This window comes from Mustela nigripes, chromosome 9 (assembly GCF_022355385.1).
Source record: "Mustela nigripes isolate SB6536 chromosome 9, MUSNIG.SB6536, whole genome shotgun sequence".
Lineage (NCBI taxonomy): Eukaryota > Metazoa > Chordata > Mammalia > Carnivora > Mustelidae > Mustela > Mustela nigripes.
The window spans coordinates 34653160-34672043 of NC_081565.1; the positions used below are offsets into that span (position 1 = coordinate 34653160).

The window sequence follows — 18884 nt, forward strand, 5'->3', positions numbered from 1 at the left end:
TGGAGGAGAGGGGGCTTTGCTGAGGTGTGGAGGGGAAGTGCAAGCCCTCCAGCTCTCGAGAGGTGAGCTGGCCCGAGCTCCGTTTTACCAGGGAAGCAGCAGAGCTGTCGTGGGTCCCTGCTGAGTGGAGCCAGGGTGGCTGGAGGTGTGTGTGTGTATGCATGTATGCATGTGTGTGTGCGCACGCACACGTGTTTGCATGCGTGAGTGACAGGAGGGGGGTGGGGGCACACTGGCGTTCGGCGCCCAGACGTGACAAATGTGCAGATGTCCCAGGAGCTGCGGACATGAGCGGCTGGCCACAGAGACACTCACCCCGCGATTTGTTGCTTTGATTCCTCAGGCCGTGACTTGGCGAGCACGACCCTCCCCGGGTACCCTCCGCACGTCCCCCCCGCCGGACAGGGCAGCTACTCAGCACCGACGCTGACAGGGATGGTGCCTGGTGAGTTTGCACTGTCGGCGTCTGCACAGCGGGCAGTGGACGGGGTTTCGGGGGAGGCATCCCCCCAAACAGCCCGGGTGACCTCTATGCTTCTGAGAAGTGGACCTGAATAAATCAGGCAGAGGTCTGCACTCTCAGCCTCTCTGTCTGCAGCTGGGCCTTCAGTGGGGCCGGCAGTGAACTTGGAAGTCGGCGGGGCGGGGGGGGGGGGGGAGGACTGTCACTCAAACAGCCCCTTGGAGGCCACACAGATAGTCTGAACACAGAGGGGTGCGGGACCTGGCCAAAGGTTGCCCAGCCAGTGCTCAGTAGGGGTCCTCCTTCGTCCCCCCACCCCCGCCACCCGATTTGCGTGAGGGGAACAGCAGGAGGCTCCCCCTCACCCCCAGGTGCTCTCGATAGCCTTACTCCCTGGCTCGAGGACCATGTGCTCAAGACAGAGACGCTGTTGGCTGGTGGGTTTGTCGCTTGATTCTAAGCTGAATACCGGGTGGCCAAGGAAGCCTTATCCCCTCGGGCCAGCCATATGTCTGTCAGAGGGTAGGCCGCCATGTTCCTTCCACTGTAGGATGGTGTGAGGGAAGGACAGCGCATGTCCTGGTGCTGGCTGGCTGTGTCCTCAGGGCATGAGCGGAGCAGGGAAACCCAAAGTAGCATTTTTTGAAAGGTGTTTAAAAAAAAATCAGGGGGAAAATCAGGACTGCATTGGATGTGATTATGCTTCTTTTATTCTTTTAAGGGTTAGTAGTGTTTCTTGTTCTGAATCATTTACCTGATGCCTGGTCCTCCTTCCAGTCCGCCCTTGGGGTCCTGCCTAAGTAGCCCCATGTCTCCGCCAGCCTCTTTCCTGCCCGTGTCATGGACATGAGCACCCCAGGCCCAAGGACAGGTGGGGGGGGGTGGACAGAACCAAACGTGAGACGGGGTGTTCCCACCTACGTGTGAGGCCCCACGGGATGATGAGCGAAGCCAGGGGTGGGAAGGGAAGCCGTCCTGGCCTGATTGGGTTTTCCCCAGGCTGCCGGGGTCCTGGCACAGATGCCGAGGAGTGCCAGAACTCCGAACTCACTCCTGGCCTTCCCGGTTGTTACAAAGATGTATTTAACAAGGTAGGAGGACAGAGCATATTTCATTTAACGGTTTGTTAGCTTGATTTATGACTTTTAAATATGAGACATATGGGAAATGGCCTCTGTGTGTACTTGTGCCCTCGGCCTCGCCAGGGCCGGGGAGGCCTGCCAGCTTCACACCTGCAAAGAGCCTTTGCCTTTCTGCTGGGGGGATGGGCGCATGGCAGAGCGTCGGGAAATTCTGTGCACAAGGCCAGCAGAGGTGGGGGGCCCAGACTCCTTCCCACCCTACTCTCAGGAGATGGAGCCCAAGTCCTGCCCCCTGGTCCCTAATTACTAGGCTCAAGACACAAATGGTCGTGGGCCTGGCAGAGACCCCTGTGGGAACCAATGGCAGCTCCTCACACATTCACGGCAGCAGCAGGAATCACAGGCCTGAGCAAAGGTCCAGTCCAACCAAACCAGCAGCCAGACTGATGCTAGCACAGGGCGTGATCTGTCCCCTGGCACAGAGGGCGGGTGCACGATGTGGAGAGAGGAACGCAAGCATCTCGGCGGGGAGTCCCAGGTCTGCCTCCCACGCTCCGTTTGCTTTCTCTTCTTAGACACCCCCGAGACGCATGCCCTTCCAGACCCAGTGCAGGGCTGGGACCCCATGCTCAGGGAGCACGGTCCTTCGTTCCTGTTCCTCAGAGTCAAAACTGTGTCACCTCTTCAGGATTTCGTTCCCAACACGATCATCAAAGCTGTTTTTGGAATGGCTTCGTGGGGACAGCACAGGCCCACTTACGTGGTCTTCGCTGATCTGCCCCCAGGGCTGGCACACGGCCCAGAGGGCCCACCTTACAGCAGAGCAGGTCTTGGGCCTGCCATTCGGATGTCACGTGATCTGGCCTCAACTTGCCTTTCTGGTCAACTCTCCCAGCTCGTCCCTCCCTCTGACTGCCCACTGGTTCCTGGCCTGCCTCACACTTTCCTCGGCCAGTGTCACTCTTTCATCTGTGCCCTCAGTTTCTACTACTTCCTGCCTCCGCCTATTGGGATCCAGCTCTACCCTTCTGGTGACCTGGAAACACCACATGCCCCATAAAGTCTTCTGGTTTGGCCCTCCTCTGGCGATGTTTGATTACACCCCATAGCCCAGCATGTGTGTGGCCCAGTTAGCAGTGCCACTGGCCAGTGAGTCCTAAAGGTCAGGCCCTCTGCTTTGTCTTTTGTACCCCTCACAGTCCCTAACACTTAGTAGGCCCTTCTGTGTGCGGTGGCTAAGGAAGGGAGGCAGGGAAAATTAATAGGAACCTGTGTGTTTGTTCCTGTGACTGTCTTCCAGTCCCGGGGCCCAGTGCTGTGGCCTCTCTGGGGGCTCTAGGTCCATTCCTGCAGGCCCTGGTGTTCCCTTCCAGTCTCTGCTCTACCTTCACAGCACGGAGGGGGTCACATCTCCCTCTCCCTTGTAAGGATACACAGGACTGCATTTAGGGCCCGACCGGATAATCCAGGATACGCTTCTCTTTTTAAAATCCTTAATTATGGGGCACCTAGGTGGCTCAGTGGGTTAAGCCTCTGCCTTCGGCTCAGGTCATGGTCCCAGGATCGAGCCCTACATCGGGCTCTCTGCTCAGCAGGGAGCCTGCTTCCCCCACCCTCTGTGCCTGCCTCTCTGCCTGCTTATGATCTCTGTCTGTCAAATAAATAAACAAAATCTTAAAAAAAAAAATAAAATCCTTAATTACATCCATAAAGCCCCTCCCCAAACACACACACTCTTCCCTACCTTTTTTTTTTTTTTTGGTCCATAGAAGTACCTTCACAGGTTCCAGGAATTAGGGCATGGATATACCACAACCTGCTTGAGGATTTCCACTTTGTTCAGATTTCTGACTCATAATCTTGGGCTTCTGAATCTGGGAGGCGTTCGTTCGATTGTGGCCATGCTGAAGGGGACGCCATTTCACAGACCCCAGGGGCATGTTGATATAGTTTGGAGAAACAAACTGAAGGAGGCTATAGAAGATGGTGTATCCCGCTTTTGTCTGAGGCTGTGATGTGGCAACCACGTGTTTCACTATATGGAATGATCCTCCTGCTCCCCTAGCGGAGAATCCAAAGGGAAACCGAGATCTTCTGAGTTGTTTTTTTCCAGGACAGATTTTAGGAAATTTGGCCGCCCTTTTTTTTAAGGCTAAGACTTTCTTTTAAGGGAAGACTTTCAGGTGTAAGATTTGCTTATAAGACGTTGAGGAGGGATTGCCCAAGTATACTTGAACTTTTGGCCCTGAAAAAAAAAAGGGGCATTATGTCTTTCCATGTTAAATTCCAGCTTGTTGGTTGGACTCTGTATTTTCCATCCTGGTTCTGCCCTCGGGGTGTTGTCCGACGTCTCTGGCTCCAGGGCTTTCCCAGGTCTGAAAAATGGGGCTTCTTGATCTTCTCCAGTATTTGCAGATTCCATTTCTGCCTCTGCACAGCATGTGTGAACCCTTCGTCGACCACTTCCGCTGAATAAAGCAGAGAGGGCACATAATCAGCTTAGAATGGAAATGGCTGAGTTTTGTTTTCATTGAGTCCTAGCAAATGCCAACAGCTTTGCACCAGAGATTCCATGGTGTCCTGATGAGCATAACTAGTTGATTCCTGCCTGGAGATGTTTGTACAACCTAACAGATATCGACATGGCATTTGGAACTCTTAAAATGTCCGGGCTGGGCGAGAAGCAAGGGCGTTCACTGCCCTTTGGCCTCCGTGAGTCTCAGCAGCCAGGAAACCGTCTTTGAGACAACCCAGGAAGGGACATGCCCACATGCCCTCCGCGAGCCACCCCTCTGGGAGCTTTAGGCCCGAGGGCCAAGAAATCCTGACCATGATGTGTTTGCTTTCCTGGGGCTGCAGCCCACAAGAAGCTGGTTGGGAGGCCTAGAAGGAGCACAGCTGGTTCCTCCTGTCCTGGCCGCTCTGCTTGCTGCGGGTGGGTGTACGTTGTTTCTAGGTGCTTTTCAGTTAAGTTGCTCAGTTAACTGGTGGCTTTTGTTTTCATAAAGAAGGTAGTGAGGGTGGAAAGAGCAGGAACCTGAGGCCAGCAAGGAGGGCTGGAACAATAGCGAGAGATGGGCAGGCCCTGCGCCCGCGGGACTCTGGCGGGAGGAACGAGGGGCAGGTGCGGCTTCTCCTCTTGGCCCTCTCTGCTGCTCTTACGGGCCCAGCCCTCTCCTCCCTATGGGGTTCACCTCAGAGGGGTCTGCCTGGTAATCAGATGCATATTAACTCCCTATTGCTATGCAATGAGTTACCACAAACAAGTGACCTAAAACATAAATTCACCGTCTTACAGTTCTGGAGGTCAGAAGTCCACAGTGGGTCTCAGTGGGCTAACATCAAGGTGTCGGCAGGGCTGTGTTCCTCCTGGAGGCTCTGGGGGGAATGGTTTCCTTGCCTTTTCCGGCGTGGAGATACTCCCTGCATTCCTTGGTTGGCGGCCCCAGTCCTTTATCTTCAAAGCTAGCGTGGGTTGGATCGTTACTGTGACGCCATCTTTCTACTTCTCTCTCCAGTCTCCCTCTGCCCCTTCTAAGGACTCGTGGGATTCTATTGGCCCCACCTGGGTAATCCGGGGTACTTTCCTTGGCTTTCAGCTAATTAACAATTCCCATTTGCTGTATCACCCACCGTGCTCACACTGGCTCTAGGAATTAGGATGTAGACCTCTTGGGTCTGGAGCCATTATTCTGCCTCCAACTCCAGACAAACCAGGAGCCCCCATCGCTCCTCTCACAAAGCATCCTGTTCTTTTCATGCAGGATACTAAGCACAGGTGAAGGACTTTCCTTAGTGATTTACTCTACCCTCGTCCTCTTTCCCCTCAGATCTGTGCAGTCTACAAGGGCTGTGTGGTATACAAAGGTAGGTCTGTTTTGTTCACCGCCGTGTCTCAGCCCCCCACCACATGGCGAGGTGTGAGACACTGGAGCCAGATTGCCTGGCTTTGAATCTCCATTCTGTGTCTCACTAGCTGTGTGACTTGGGGCAAGAGATGAAAATTCTTTGGGCCCTCCTTGCCTTCTCACCTGTAAAATGGGGGTGATGGGAATAAGAGTGAGCATTTAATGATGTAATCTATGTGATGCTCTTAGAATTTTACTTAGCATGGAGTAAGTGGCTTGCAAGTGTCAATGATGAGGGTGGCCTGACCTAGGCTGGTGTCAGATTGAGGACTCTCCAGCAGAGTTCATGGCCCATTGGAGCCCATGCATTGGTGGGAGAAATAGAAAAGAATCCAGTTACAGGCAAGAGAGTTGGCGAGCAGGAGTGGGGGCAAGGGGTGCCCAGCGTGGAGGCAAGAGCCTGGATTGTAGCCAGATTCAGCCAGGGAGTCACTGTGTGATCTAGGAATGCCATTTCCACTTTCTGGCCTTCACTCAGCATGTGGACCACGGGGAGAATATATTCTGCCCAATTCTGAAAGGCATGGCTAGGACCAGTGAATGGGAGCCAGAAGGATCCCTTTCCAGCCTTATATAAGGCTCTCCCCTTCTGCAGAATTAGAATGGAGGATAGGCAAATGGGCTGGTTGGGGAGGGGAGGTGCTGACAAATGAGGAAGGACTTGGTAGAGGGACTGAAGCATGGGGGTGAGGATTGGACCAGTGCTCCCCAATGCCTCCCACGGCTTAGTGTCAGGCTCAGAGAGTGTTTGCTCAGAGAATGATTGGCCTTTGGTTTTAGTTCTTTTTTCCGCCTCGCTGGGATTTCTGGTGGTCCTGTGGCTTGGGTACTTTGAAAAATCCCTCCACATCTTTCAAAGCGCACCCTGGGCTCCCCGGAGACCACCTGTTGCTCGTTCCTGACTCTTTGCTGCCCTCTAGTGGCGTCCAGTCGCTCTGCCACACCAGGAACAGAACTGACTGGGGGGAACACCAGACTCAACCAGGGGGAAACAGCAGGTGGCTGGTCGGTTGGTTCATTCTTCACACACTTCCTGGAAGTGCCAGTTCTAGGCTAGATCTGGTATTGCAGACACAGTCCCTGCCCTCAGGCAGCTCACGGAGCGGCTGGGGAGACAGATATAAGAAATCATCCCTGCATGCTGTGTTAAGAGCTAAAATGTAGGAATGTGCCCAGGAAATGTGAAGGAGGGGGCTGCTGAATTTGTTGGGCCCATGGGGGCGAGGTGGGGGAAACCAGAGGAAGTCACTAGGGCGGGACCTTGAAAGGTGAGTTGGCAGTCTGAGAAATTGGAGGGGTGGTGTTGGGTGAGAAGACCTAAGGACTAGAGAGCCTGGGCATCCAGCCAGAGTTTTGGGGTGCAGACAGGGACAGGCAGGAAGGACTGGCTGGGCTGAGTGAAGAAGGGCCTCTCCCAGCACCCAAACATCAACCCCTGGAAACCTCGGGTGCCTTGAGGTTGTGCAACCAACCGCTGTGACCACCAGCAGGCTCTGCGCAGGCAGATCGGGGTGTGAGTCTGGGTGAGGCGGCTGTGCCTTTGTGGAACGGAGCCTTAGGACTGGTCTGGGCAGCCCAGAGCTGGCTCCTGGGACCCCTGTGTTGAAGTGATGCTGGGATGGGGAGAAACCAGTACCCACAATGAGCTTAACGATCTCTTTGCTATATTGGGGAAAGAAGAGTATTGTGAGGCAGGACCCCTGGGTGCCGCAGTCAGTGAAGCCTCCAACTTGGTCACAGCTCAGGTTTTGATGTCAGGGTGGTGAGTTGAAGCCCCATGCTGGGCTCCACACTAGGCATGGAGCCTATAAAAAAAAAAAAACTGCAAAATCTAAGACTCAGAGACGGAAAACACACTGGAAGCAGGAAGGTCCTACTGAAATTCAGAGATCTGGGTGCTGATTCCAGCTGCCAGATACTTGTAGTGTGACCTTGGGACATGGCCTTGGGGTTTCCTGCTCTCTCTTAAAACAGGAGGCAGGAGGTGGAGAGATTGGATACGATGTTCCCTAAGGGGGTGTCTGGTCCTGCTTTTCTAGGACTTCTAAGCCTGTGACACCTCTGCCTTCTGGTATCATCTCCCAGGTTGACTGGAAGGTTCCCTGAGCCCTGCCACATCTGTGTTAAGTGAGCAGCAAATACATCTACGTTTCCTTCAGGTCTGGGTCTGTGATGTGATAGGGCAATGGCCCTGGGCTGTCCTGTGTGCTTTGGTAATGACTTCCCAGAGGTAGAGCTGAAGGCAGGGGGTCCTCAGGATATGTTCATCCTGTATACCCACTGCCAAGTTTCTACACCACTGTGCTGGCAAAGACTAGCCTTCAGAGCCTCTGCACCCGGAGTAGGTTCTTACAGACTTTAGGTTCTAGAATTTTAGGACAAATTTTAGAAGCAGCAAAAGTCACCATGATTGGTTCCATCTAAATTTTATTCTTAAAAATATATTTATTTATTATATGAGAAAAAGAGTGAGAGAGAGCACTGGGGTGGGTGCCTGCACACGAGCGGGGGGAAGGGCAGAGGGAGACACTCTCAAGCAGACTCCCTGCTGAGCACGAAGCCCGATGACGATGATTTGGGCCTTGAACCCAGGACCCATGAGCTAAAACCGAGTCAGGCGCTCAGCTTGAGCCACCCAGGTATCCCGAGTTTTCAGTTAGCGAGAACTGGGTCTCGGACAAACTGCCACCTGCAAAGCCAAGTTCGATCTAGTTTTAGGGAACCTGAGGGGAGGAGACCTTTCTCACACAGCCATGGCAGGTGCAGGTGGCAAGCAGGGTCCTAGCCAGGGAGGCCTGCTCTGCCCAGAGCCAGGAGCTCACTGGCTGCCCAGGAAGTATCCAGCACCAGGGAGCTTGGAGCAGGAGCTGAAGACGTCTGTCGTCCCCTCTGGGCTTCTCTGTGTCTGCCTGTCCCCATCTCCACTCCCTCTGATGGCGGTTACTGAGAACCAGTCACAAGTGGGGGAGACTGTTTGTCTGGGTTCCTGACTTTTCATTTCCCCCTGATGTGCCTCTGCGAGTGGTATTTAAAAAAAAAAAAAAAGAAAGAAAAGAAAAATGAAAACAAATTGAGGATTATGATGCCTTTTTAGGAAATTGGGGGATACAGTCAGGATGTTTTTTAGAAGAAACTGAAGCAGGTGGAGGGCATCTGAGCACAGGGTGAAGAGAAGCAGGACAGGTAGACCTGGTGGCTGTCCACAGCCTTCCCAGCCCCAAGATGTTGGGTTCCCGGCTTGGTTCAGAGAGGAGTGCAGGGACCCAGCCCTCAAGTGTGGGTGTCCGGAGGAGAATGGGCGGCCTCACTGGGCCTGGGGCCCTCATCCTCCTAAGTCCTGAGGGCCAAGTCAGGTTCTAGGACATACACCCTCAGGGGATAAGGGCAGACCTAGCAGAGTGCCCCAGGAAAGTCAACCTCAGCACTTGGCCACACAGTAAATGGCAGAGCAGCCCGGCTCCCAAGCCACCAGGGATGGTAAGCCCTCCTGTTGCATCGCCTCCCAGGACCACTTTCTGCTTGAAGGTCTGCTCATGGGCTGAGTATCCGTTCTCTCCAGTTAAGGGGTCGAGTCCTGGTTAGGGGCAAACAAGGAAATGGTGCTTTGGGCCTAAGCTGGCTGGGCTAGGAAGGGAAAGGCTGGGAGGAGCCCCCCTGGAGGGAAGGGGTCCCCATGCAAGAGCCAGTGCCCCACAGTGTCCAAGGTTCTGACCAGCCCACTTTTTCCGGCTAACATTCCTCCTAGTTTTTTGGGTTTTATTTTTTTTTTTTTAAAGATTTTATTTATTTATTTATTTGACACACAGAGAGAGGTCACAAGTAGGCAGAGAGGCAGGCAGAGAGAGAGGGGGAAGCAGGCTCCCTGCCAAGCAGAGAGCCCGATGTGGGGCTCGATCCCATGACCCTGCAGAGGCTTTAACCCACTGAGGCACCCAGACACCCCACATTCCTCCTAGTTTTTATGACATTTTCTGTGAGTGTATCTTAGCCCCTACCACACTTGGGCTCCTGAAGAACGAGGCTGACATCCTAGCCAGGACTTTCTATGGGACAGTAATGGGGAATGCAGGGTCCCTGAGAGGTCATGGGCTAAGGGCCCAAGAGTTTTCAGGAATTTACAACAATTTGAAGCCTAACCGAAACTATTTTTGCCTCAAAAATTTAAAAAGGAGGCCAGAATGGGGCACCTGGGTGGCTCAGTGGGTTAAGCCTCTGCCTTCGGCTCAGGTCATGATCTCAGGGTCCTGGGATCGAGCCCCACATCGGGCTCTCTCCTCCGTGGAGAGCCTGCTTCCTCCTCTCTCTCTCTGCGTGCCTCTCTGCCTACTTGTGATCTCTGTCTGTCAAATAAATAAATAAAATCTTAAAAAAAATTAAAAAAAAAGAAATACATTAAAAAAAAAAAAAAGGAAGCCAGAAAACTGGCATTAATGAATGTTCAATTTAGGGTCTGCAAATTGTAACATTATGTTAACTTCATTAACTATTAAATTTAGTGCTCAGAAAAATTTCATTACATTTGAAAACAACTTTTAAGTTGGATTTTCTCACTTGGCAAGGATTCCCTGATCTGTATCTTAATTGCTGAGAAATCATAGCCAACCATAGGTTAGATAAATTGCTTGTGGCTACATAATTTCAGAAGCAAAATTATAAGAATCAGCCTTCTGTATTTTTAGAGTGAGAAGTATTACTGTGGTACCTTTATGTGTGAAGTACTGTACTGTGGGTGGGAGAGGTGCCCCCAGAGGAAGGCACTTGGGGGTCTGGAAAGAAACAGTGTGGGAGATACCCGATGTCCTGTTGAACCATACTGAACATAAGAAATAATGGGTGGGACGTCTGGATGCTCAGTTGGTGAAGCTGCTGCCTTCAGCTCAGGTCATGATCCCAGGGTCCTGGGATTGAGTCCCCAAGTCAGGTTCCTTGCTCAGCAGGGAGTCTGTTTCTCTCTCCGCCTCTGCCTGCCACTCTGCCTGCTTGTGCACTCTCTCTCTGACAAATAAATAACTAAAATCTTTTTTTAAAAAATGGGGGGGGGGGACCTTGAGCTGATTAGGTTTCAGCAGCCAGACCACCATCTAGCCACCCACCAGCTTTTCTCTTCTTTTCTTCTCTGTCTCTCTCTCTCCCTTCCAACATTTACTGACTATTTGCATGGGCCAAGCACAAACCTAGGCAAAGAAAGGTGAAAGTCGTGCCGTTGTCCATGAAAAGCTCTTAGTCTGTAGTGCAGATGGGCAAGTCGATAAGGATCTAGGGGGACAAACGTGGAGATAAACCCAGGGACTCTGGGAGCACAGAAAAGGGAGGCTGCAGCCTCGAGTAGGGATATCAGGCATAGAGAGCTCCAGAATTTTTCTGTAGGAAGCTTGGAGGGGGGCGGACATGTCTGAAGCTGACTTTGCAGAGTTTTGGTAAAATTGTGAATTGCTGTCCACATCAAAGAATGTAAGAGGTTGGGGGTGTGGCTAATCTCGGGTCAGGGGAGGAATCTAGGAAGAGATGAGTGTCTGCGTGGCTTGTCACTGAGCCTGTGTTGGTCCGTGGAGGGAGGAGGGGGACAAAGAATGAATCGAGGGTGGGGGACAGTGAGTGCGGAAGGTAGGCTCTGCTTCTGTACACACTGGAGTTCTTCCAAAAAGCCAGATTGAATCTGCTGGGGTTGTCTGCGTCTTCCTCCCTTTGATTTGCTGGAATCTGCAGCCCCCATGTACCAGCCCTTATCCGCAGTCAGCCCTCAGCGGGCGGGACCATCCTCTCTAAGCCTGTGGGTCACTCCGCCTGGGAGGTCTCTCCAGAGAAGCGCGGGCAGGGCTCCGAGCCTTCTGGGGGCACGGAGAGCCAGGAGGGCTCAGCACCCCAAAAGACTTCTTAACAAGGCCGAAACGCTTTCACCTGTGAGCTAATTCCACCTGCGGGCCTCCCGCCTGTCCATGTGGTGGTGTCCCAGGAGCACCTCTCTGACCCCAGGGTACAGCTTGAAAGCACCTGGGGAGCTTGGAGAGTCGTGGCCACTTCAGGGGCAGGCTTGCTGAGTTCAGAGAGGTACCATGCCTTGCCAGGGGTGCACGGCCAAGAGGGGAGCAACCGGGCCTGGCACCTGGCGCTCCCTGCTCCAGGTCGTCCAGCCCCTGGGGCCCATGGAGGGAAGGAATGGCCTCCGGGCCCGGGAGACGGTCTTGGTTTCCTTGGTTTGCTGACAGGGCTGTGATGGCCTTCCTGACCCAGAGACCTTGTTATGGGCCAGAAGAGGCTCTTCCCAGCTGGGACACCAGAGAACCACCTTCAGATTCCAGTACTTTCCCTTCTACTCCGCTTCTTCCCCTCTCCATGCTTGACCCGTCTTCTAGGCACCCAGTCAGATGCTCTGTCTTCCAGGAAACCAGCCTCTGCGTGCCTCCCCCTCCGAGCCTCTGCCCCGGGGCCTCCACTCTCCACGGAGCACACCCTAGTCTCCCTCGGTCAGAGCTGCGGTTGGTGGAGTGCTCCCATCTCCTGGTCGCCCCTCTCGGAACCCCCCACCTGCTCTGTCCCTGAATCCGGTAGGCGCTCAGTGGAGATGGGTGGAATTCGTTCCCATCAGGCCCGGGCCCCTCCCTACCTCGTCCTGAGCAGAGAGTCAGGGGCACAGGGCCCGACTGGGTGATTAAACAGAGCTTCGGCCTGGCTTCCGTGCCCCCACTCTTTCTTCCAATATTTGCTCTGGCTCCTGGCTGCAAGACGCCGAGACAATGGCCCTTGTTACCCTCTGTTTGAGTTATTTATTTTTTTCACTTTTCCCTCCTTCCCCTCTCAGGGGACTCGCCTCTCGCCCTCATCCCTCATGTTTTCCCTTTCACTTGACTGTCACTCTCATTGTCCTCCCGGGGCCGGGAACGCGGGGTGACAGGCAAGGGGAGCCCAACCGGGCCAGGGAGGCTGGAAATATAGTCATTAATGGGACCCGCGAAGCCCAGATGTCCTCCCTGAATGCGGGTAATTTGTTTTTAATGAAAAACCACGCGGTGACCCTGAACAAATGAATTTTCTTTATAAGGAGTCTATGTGCAACGGCACACATAAAGGACCCAAATCGGGGAGACGTAGATCCAGGGTTGAAAGAAAGAGAAGGAGGAAAGGAGTGGGAAAGAGAGCAAGAGAGATAAGAGCCAGGAAGAGAAATTTTAAAATGACAACTGTGTTATCATGTCCTTTTGTCTAAAGAGCGATCCCAGGTCACAAATGCCTTGGGCATTGTCCCGCCTGCTCAGATGCGTGACAGTTGTGGCCATTTCGAGGTCTTGTTTGCAACAATGCAAAGAATACCAACCACCATCTGGACAGATCTTTACAATGTACGAGCCTCTTTCGTGGGTCATCTCAGAGGATCCACACTGTGGTGTGAGGAGGGCACGGTTCATAGCCCCATTTCACAGAGACGAAAACTGAGGCTTAGGAAAAGTGGTCCACGTCAGGTCACACAGCTAGCGGTGGTCCAGTCCAGACGGCAAGGGAAGGACTTTGCAGTTTGGAGTCGGACTCTTAGAAATACTGTGTTAACATCTAGAAATCACTTTCTAGAGAAGGGTGTGCTTGAGCAGATCTGGGTGGGGGACAGGGGGGTGCCATGTCTGTCCGTACCCAGGAGTCTTGGATTGAAGCAAATCCCCACAGTCCCTGGAACTTGCTTTCCATCAGGGCTTTGCCAATGTGCAGACTCTCTGAGTGCACTTTGAGTGGGGGGAGTTCTGGAAACGGGACTCCCCCAGAAGAAGCTGGAGACATTTGGGAAAATGGCTGCAAGGGAATCGAACGTGGAGACCAGCTGTGTACCAGCTGCCATGACCCAGGATTTTGTGGTGGGGGTGTGAAGCAGGGAACGGAAAGGCACGGACTCGGTGGGGACCCCAGCTGCGTGCCCCACCCCTGGCTTTGGGGGACTCTGCCTGTGGGAAAAGCACTGGAGGCAGTGAGCCCAGGTCTAGACTGGGGCGTATCTGCCGTGTGGGGAGGGTTCTGTGCTAACACATTCCCCACAGAGGCCTGGACCCCCTTCCCCTGTCCCCCGCACATGCTGTAGCTGCAGCTCCCTCTGCCACGGATGGATAGGGCCGGACTGAACCTGAGAAATCAGCCTGCGAGTGTGCCCATGAGGTCAAGGAAAGCACTTGCTCAGGGTCCCCCAGCCAATCAGAGGAAGAGGCAGACTGGCCTTCTTGTGGTGGTAGCCGCCTGCTCTGTTGTTCCTACTGGGGAAATACCAGCGCCCCCGCCTCCCTCACTCTCAGTTTTTCACTGAAGCAGTGAAAAGAGAACATTTTGTCTCCTGACCTCAGGCAGGCCTGGTATTCCTGGTTCCTAGAACAACCCAAAGCAGGACTCCCACCCCACTGAACCCCGCTTTGGTGTGTTCTTCCTGAGCCCACATCTCTCCCCTAGTCCTGGGACCCAGCCAGCTGCCAGGGCATCTCCTGAGATGGAGATAGTTCCTGTGCCCGGGCCCATGAGAGCTTCTGCTGGGGGCCTGTAGGCCAGGCCAAGACCCCAGCTCCTCCCGCTGTCTGCTTTTCCCCCAGAGCCAGGCAGCTGGACAAAAAAAAAAAAAAAAAAAAAGAAATGATTGTTTTCTTTTCCTGGGTTCAGTTTCCCTCTGGAAGTTGTGACCCAATTAGAAAATCAGACAAATAGAAAAATCTGGCCACGACCCCAGCTGAGGTTAGAAAGTCTCTGCTCACATTTAGGTCTCTGCCTCCCCTGCTCTTCTGCAGGTCCCCGGCCGGCTCGGGCTCCCTTGGCTGCTGGGAGCAGAACCTTCCACGGTGCCCTGCTCCTCCGTAATTGGTGATTTATTCCCCACTGACTTCCAAAATGGGTTTGAGACCGCTTCTTGACCTTTCAGTAACATCGGCCCAAACCTAAAACCCCTGCTCTAAAGTAGGAGGACGGCCGGTGGGTCCCACGTGGAGGTCTGGGAGTGAAGCCGCGGCCGCGCACCCCCGTCCGCTCGTGGGCTGGCTTTTGACAGGTCCTGCCGTCAAGCCTGTGCTCTGTGCCCGGCTCCGCACCTGGAGCTGCCCAGGCTGCCGGCTGCGAGCAGGGAGCTCACTTTCCTGGAAACAGTGTCTGTCTGGATGCATTCCAGCGCGTGCTTCCAAAAACATAGTTTTAATCAAGAAGAAGATCACCAGAAAAACTGGGACAAATTGTGACTTTTGACAGAGGACAATTATAAATGCCAGGAAAGCGTGCCGAGTGCCAGTCAGCAAACAGACTCCTCTGACGGGGTCTTAGATTAATCACAGCACCGGTAAGCGGCCCGGGGCTGGGGGCTCTTAACTGTCCGCAGTTGTGGGGTAAATTCTGGTCTTCCTCACCTGCCTCCCTCCCCCTTCCCTTCCTCCCTTCCTTCCTCAGATAGTCCCTCCGCTCTTCCTGGGTGCTCAGCCCAGCTCACAGAGGGGCACAGAAATAATTGCATTTCTCGAGTCCTTGGAGCATCTGTGGGGAGAATCACCCAAGTTACTCTACTTAGAATGGAAAGAAACCTGCTCGATTGTGGCCAGGGACTGCTAGGCCCAGGGACTAAGCCGGGACTCCCGGGGACAAGACGGTGAGGTCTGGGGGAGGCAGGAGCCGAGGGCTTGCCTGCTGACAGAAAGGGAGGCTCTGGCCTGTGGCCAGCTTCCCCAGGAGGGCTCCGAGGGACGCCTGGCCCCTGGAAAGCTCCGTGCCTGAAGTGGGTGCCAGGCCCATGTGTACAAACAGGGGGCTCAGTATTTAGGAGTGGGGAGGAGCAGGGAGCTGCCCTGAATGGCTGCCCGCTTTGGAAATTTCTATGCATTTGTAATAACAAAATTACCATAATTTGCTCGTTAACGCAGCTAGATCAGTCAAGCATTGTTCCATCGCGGGCAGGGAGGCCGCATTGCCCCTCTCTGCACACTCTACACACCCCAGCCAGCCTGCCAGCCCGTTAGAGCGCTGGAAATTAGCATGCAAATGGTCCTAATTCGGTGGGCGAGCTGTCAGGCAGCGCCTCTCCGGCCTCGTCTCTGTGAAGGCCCTGACAGCCCAGCTCCGGCGCCGGCCCACCCTCCTCGCTCCAGCCAGGAGGGGCTCCGAGGGGCACCTCCAGACTGACAGCTTGGCGGCCTCCCTCCCTCCGTCAGCGCCATCAGGCCTGGCGGCGGACTCCCCAGGGAGCAGCCGGGGCCTGCCACCGTGCCGGCTGGCCGAAGGAGGCAAGTAGGCAGGTGGGTTGGTGGGGGAGGCTGGCCAGGGCTCAGGTCCACCAGCCTTGGCTGGCCTGGGTCAGTGGGGGGAGAGTGAGAGTGGAGCTCTGACCCCCCCGAACTCGGGGTCTGGTTGGGGCACAGGTACCCTCACTGCAGGTGGGTTCTGAGAGTGGGGACCCTGGGCACCTTCTCCCACATGCGCCTCCATAGGGGGCAAATTCAAATCCTGTCTTACTCTCCCTTCTTTGTCTTTGACTTAACACTGGACCCCCCCCCCCCCCCCCCCCCCCCGCCCCTCTCCGTGCCAATGATGCGTGGAATTCCTTCAGCCGTCATGGAGAACTGGGGGAGGCTAGACGGTGTGTGCTGTGGGCAGGGTGCCCTAGACTGGGATTCTGCGCCCCTGGGCCTCCGTCCTGCCTCCGAGCTTACCATCCTCTGTGGGGGAAGTCTCATTCCCCTCTCTGGACCGCAGGCTCTGCGTCTTTGTAGCGGGGCATCTGTGATATTCCTCACAGGGCTGTCGGGAGGCTGAGAGGCAGAAGGCCCTGCTCGAACAGTAGGTGCCGTCTAGTGAGAGCCTCTGTATGCTGGTCACCCCAACCCACGTGCCCTTCACAGCTCACGCAGAGTAGTACCTCACCCAAGTTGCAGGGCCAGGGCAGAGTCCCATCTCGCCTGCTCAAGAGCCCTTTGAACAGGGGAAGGTGCAGGACCCTGAGAGCAGCACTGCTTCTGAGAGAAGCATGACGGCACCACCGTGCGGGGGACTGGCGCTCGTACTGTGCTTGGCACCTCCTCAGGGCTGCATAAGTGTGGCCTGAAGGAAGAGAAGCCGGATGGACTGTCTGCATCCATCCTTATGTTCCCCTCCTGATCCGTGACAGCAGAATGAAGGAGCTGCTGCAGGAGAAAGAGGGGGAGCCACAAGCCTTGGGTTCCCCCATGCTGTTTCTCAGGCGCTTGCCCCTTCCTCCCTGTGAGCCAGATGCAGCCCCATGCCGGGATGCAGGGTGGATTTCAGTCCCCACTCGGCCGATCCGCCGGTGACTCTTACTCAGTGAACAGCCCGCTCCTTCCTCCATGGCGGCCCTGCCCCTTTGTCTGTTTGAAGGGACTCTCTCATTGGGCCTTTGAGCCTTCAGAGAAATGCAGAGGTAAGAGAGACCCCGAGAAATCCCAGACCCCAGCTGGCTCCTGGCTGTCTGGGGGCAGAAGAGGGCTCATGAGCCTGAGTCCCTGATGTGCGGCAGCCCCACCCCTGGCTCAGCACAGAGCCGTGCACAGAGCAGATGCTCAGGAAAGATTTAGAAGCCACATTTAATAACAGGTGGACCACGAGACGAGACAAACGTGCAGGTGTGTGCCTGGGTGAGCTAAAAGCCACCTAGCTTGTGGGCCTCAGACTGCACGCCTTCAGCCATCTGTGGCTTTGCCTTTCCACCTCGTCTTTGGTTTGCTTATTTGGGGCCCGGGTCATGAGCCCCATGGAACATTAGGGGTCTATGTACTGATCTCTCAATTGCTGCTCGTGGGCTCTTGAAGAGAAGGTCCCAGACACAATGAGGACTGCCCAGGGGCACGTCCATTCCCACCCTAGAAGGCCACCCTGGAGATGTCTGACATTCCCTGGGTGAGACTGGATGGCTGCCGGCAAACTGCATTTCTGCTCTAGGAAGAATTGCCCAGGCTCCCCCTAGTGGAGAATCGGGGGGCAGCGCCCCGCTGCGTTCCTGGTCTGTGGTAGTACAGGGCCAGGGCACTTCCAGCAACCACCTCCTTTCTCAGTTTACCCACCGTTGGTCCTTGGTTTGTGCATACTCTCCTGGAATCCTCATCACAACCCTGTGGGGACCCTTGGTTATCACCTTTGTTGGAGACTCAGTGAGAGGAAGAGGCTGGCCTGATGTCCTAGAGAGCCAGCTACTTTCCCTTCCACCCAGTGGCCCTCATCTAGCCTCCTTCCATAGGTGGCCTTGGCCTTGGCCAGCTGACCATCTGCTTCCATGGCCACACAGCCTGGCTCCTCTCAACCTCATGACTTTAGACTCCAAATGGCCAGAGAGGACCACTCTGTAGATAGGTCAGTCTTTCAGGATATTTGCAAATAGCCTCCTTACCGCCCTCTCCACGGCCATTCTCAGCACAGTCCATTCTCAACACAGCGGCTGGCGCAAGTCATCAAAATCTGAGTCAGGACATGTCCCCGTCTTGCTCACTTAGAGTAGAGGCCCAAGTCCTGTATCATCTCCCCTTCCCCACTTCCTTCCTTGACCTCATCTTCTGCCTGCTCCCCTTCACTCTCCTCCGCATCCATACAGACCTCACTGGTCTCCCAACACACCGCCTATGCTCGTGCCTCAGGGCCTTTGCATTTACTGGTCCTTCTGCTTGGAGAGCTCTTCCCACAGATGGTCACATAGCTGATTCTCACTTCCCTTTAGCTTGCTATTCAAAAGTTACATTTTTGGTGAAGCCATCCCTACTCACTCTATCTAAAATTTCACCACTTTACGTTTTTTCCTTAATATATGCTATATGCTGTATTCTTGTTTTATTGTCTGTACAACATTAGAATACGAGCTCTGTGAGGGCAAGGTCTTTTGTCTGTTTTGATCCTGGTTGTATCCTTAGTGTCTAGAACAGTGCCAGGTACTTAGTGGGCCCTCAGTCAATATCTAGTGTATGAATAAGGACATAGACTATCTGCTGGGCGCTTCACATCCAGATGGACACAGGCCGGCCTCCCCAGCGTGCCTGTAGTTCTCCCCCAGCCCTGCATTTGCTCCCTTAGGAGGCTTTTCCACTCTTCCTTCCTGGGCTCCCAAAGACATCTCCACTCCTCCCCCATGGCCCCAGGTTGTTCCCCACAAAGCTGCCTCTCAGCAGGTCTCTGGGCTGGTCATAGAGGACATGGGTGGATGTGTCAGTGGATTTAAGAAAGAAGAGATCTCTATCAGCACAGCTAATTTCAGGGCTGACCTAGTCGCTGGCTTCGCTGTGGTGAGTTTACAGTAGAGAAGAGACTACCTCCTGGTCCTTGGAGTTGTGAGGACGGGCCCAAGGGGAGGTCCTGACTCAGCTCCCTGCACAGAATGAGCACCCAACCAGCTTGCCAAGGCATGATGATGGCTGCTTATGACCGTTTTGTGTTCATCCACACCAGCGGGCCCTTCTGCAGGTTCTTAGTGGTTGGCCTCCTTAGGAGCCAGGG

The 18884-nt window shown here is 54.4% G+C and overlaps 1 protein-coding gene across 4 annotated transcripts in view; it reads left to right on the plus strand.

Annotated features, from left to right (window-relative positions):
• Positions 1-18884, plus strand: part of PAX5 (paired box 5) — a 192614-nt gene that overhangs the window by 153513 nt on the left and 20217 nt on the right. For all 4 annotated transcript variants that reach the window (XM_059411301.1, XM_059411300.1, XM_059411302.1 and 1 more), the window contains one exon: positions 344-445. In XM_059411301.1, the coding sequence (XP_059267284.1) occupies positions 344-445 (102 nt within the window). The remainder of the gene's footprint in view (positions 1-343; positions 446-18884) is intronic.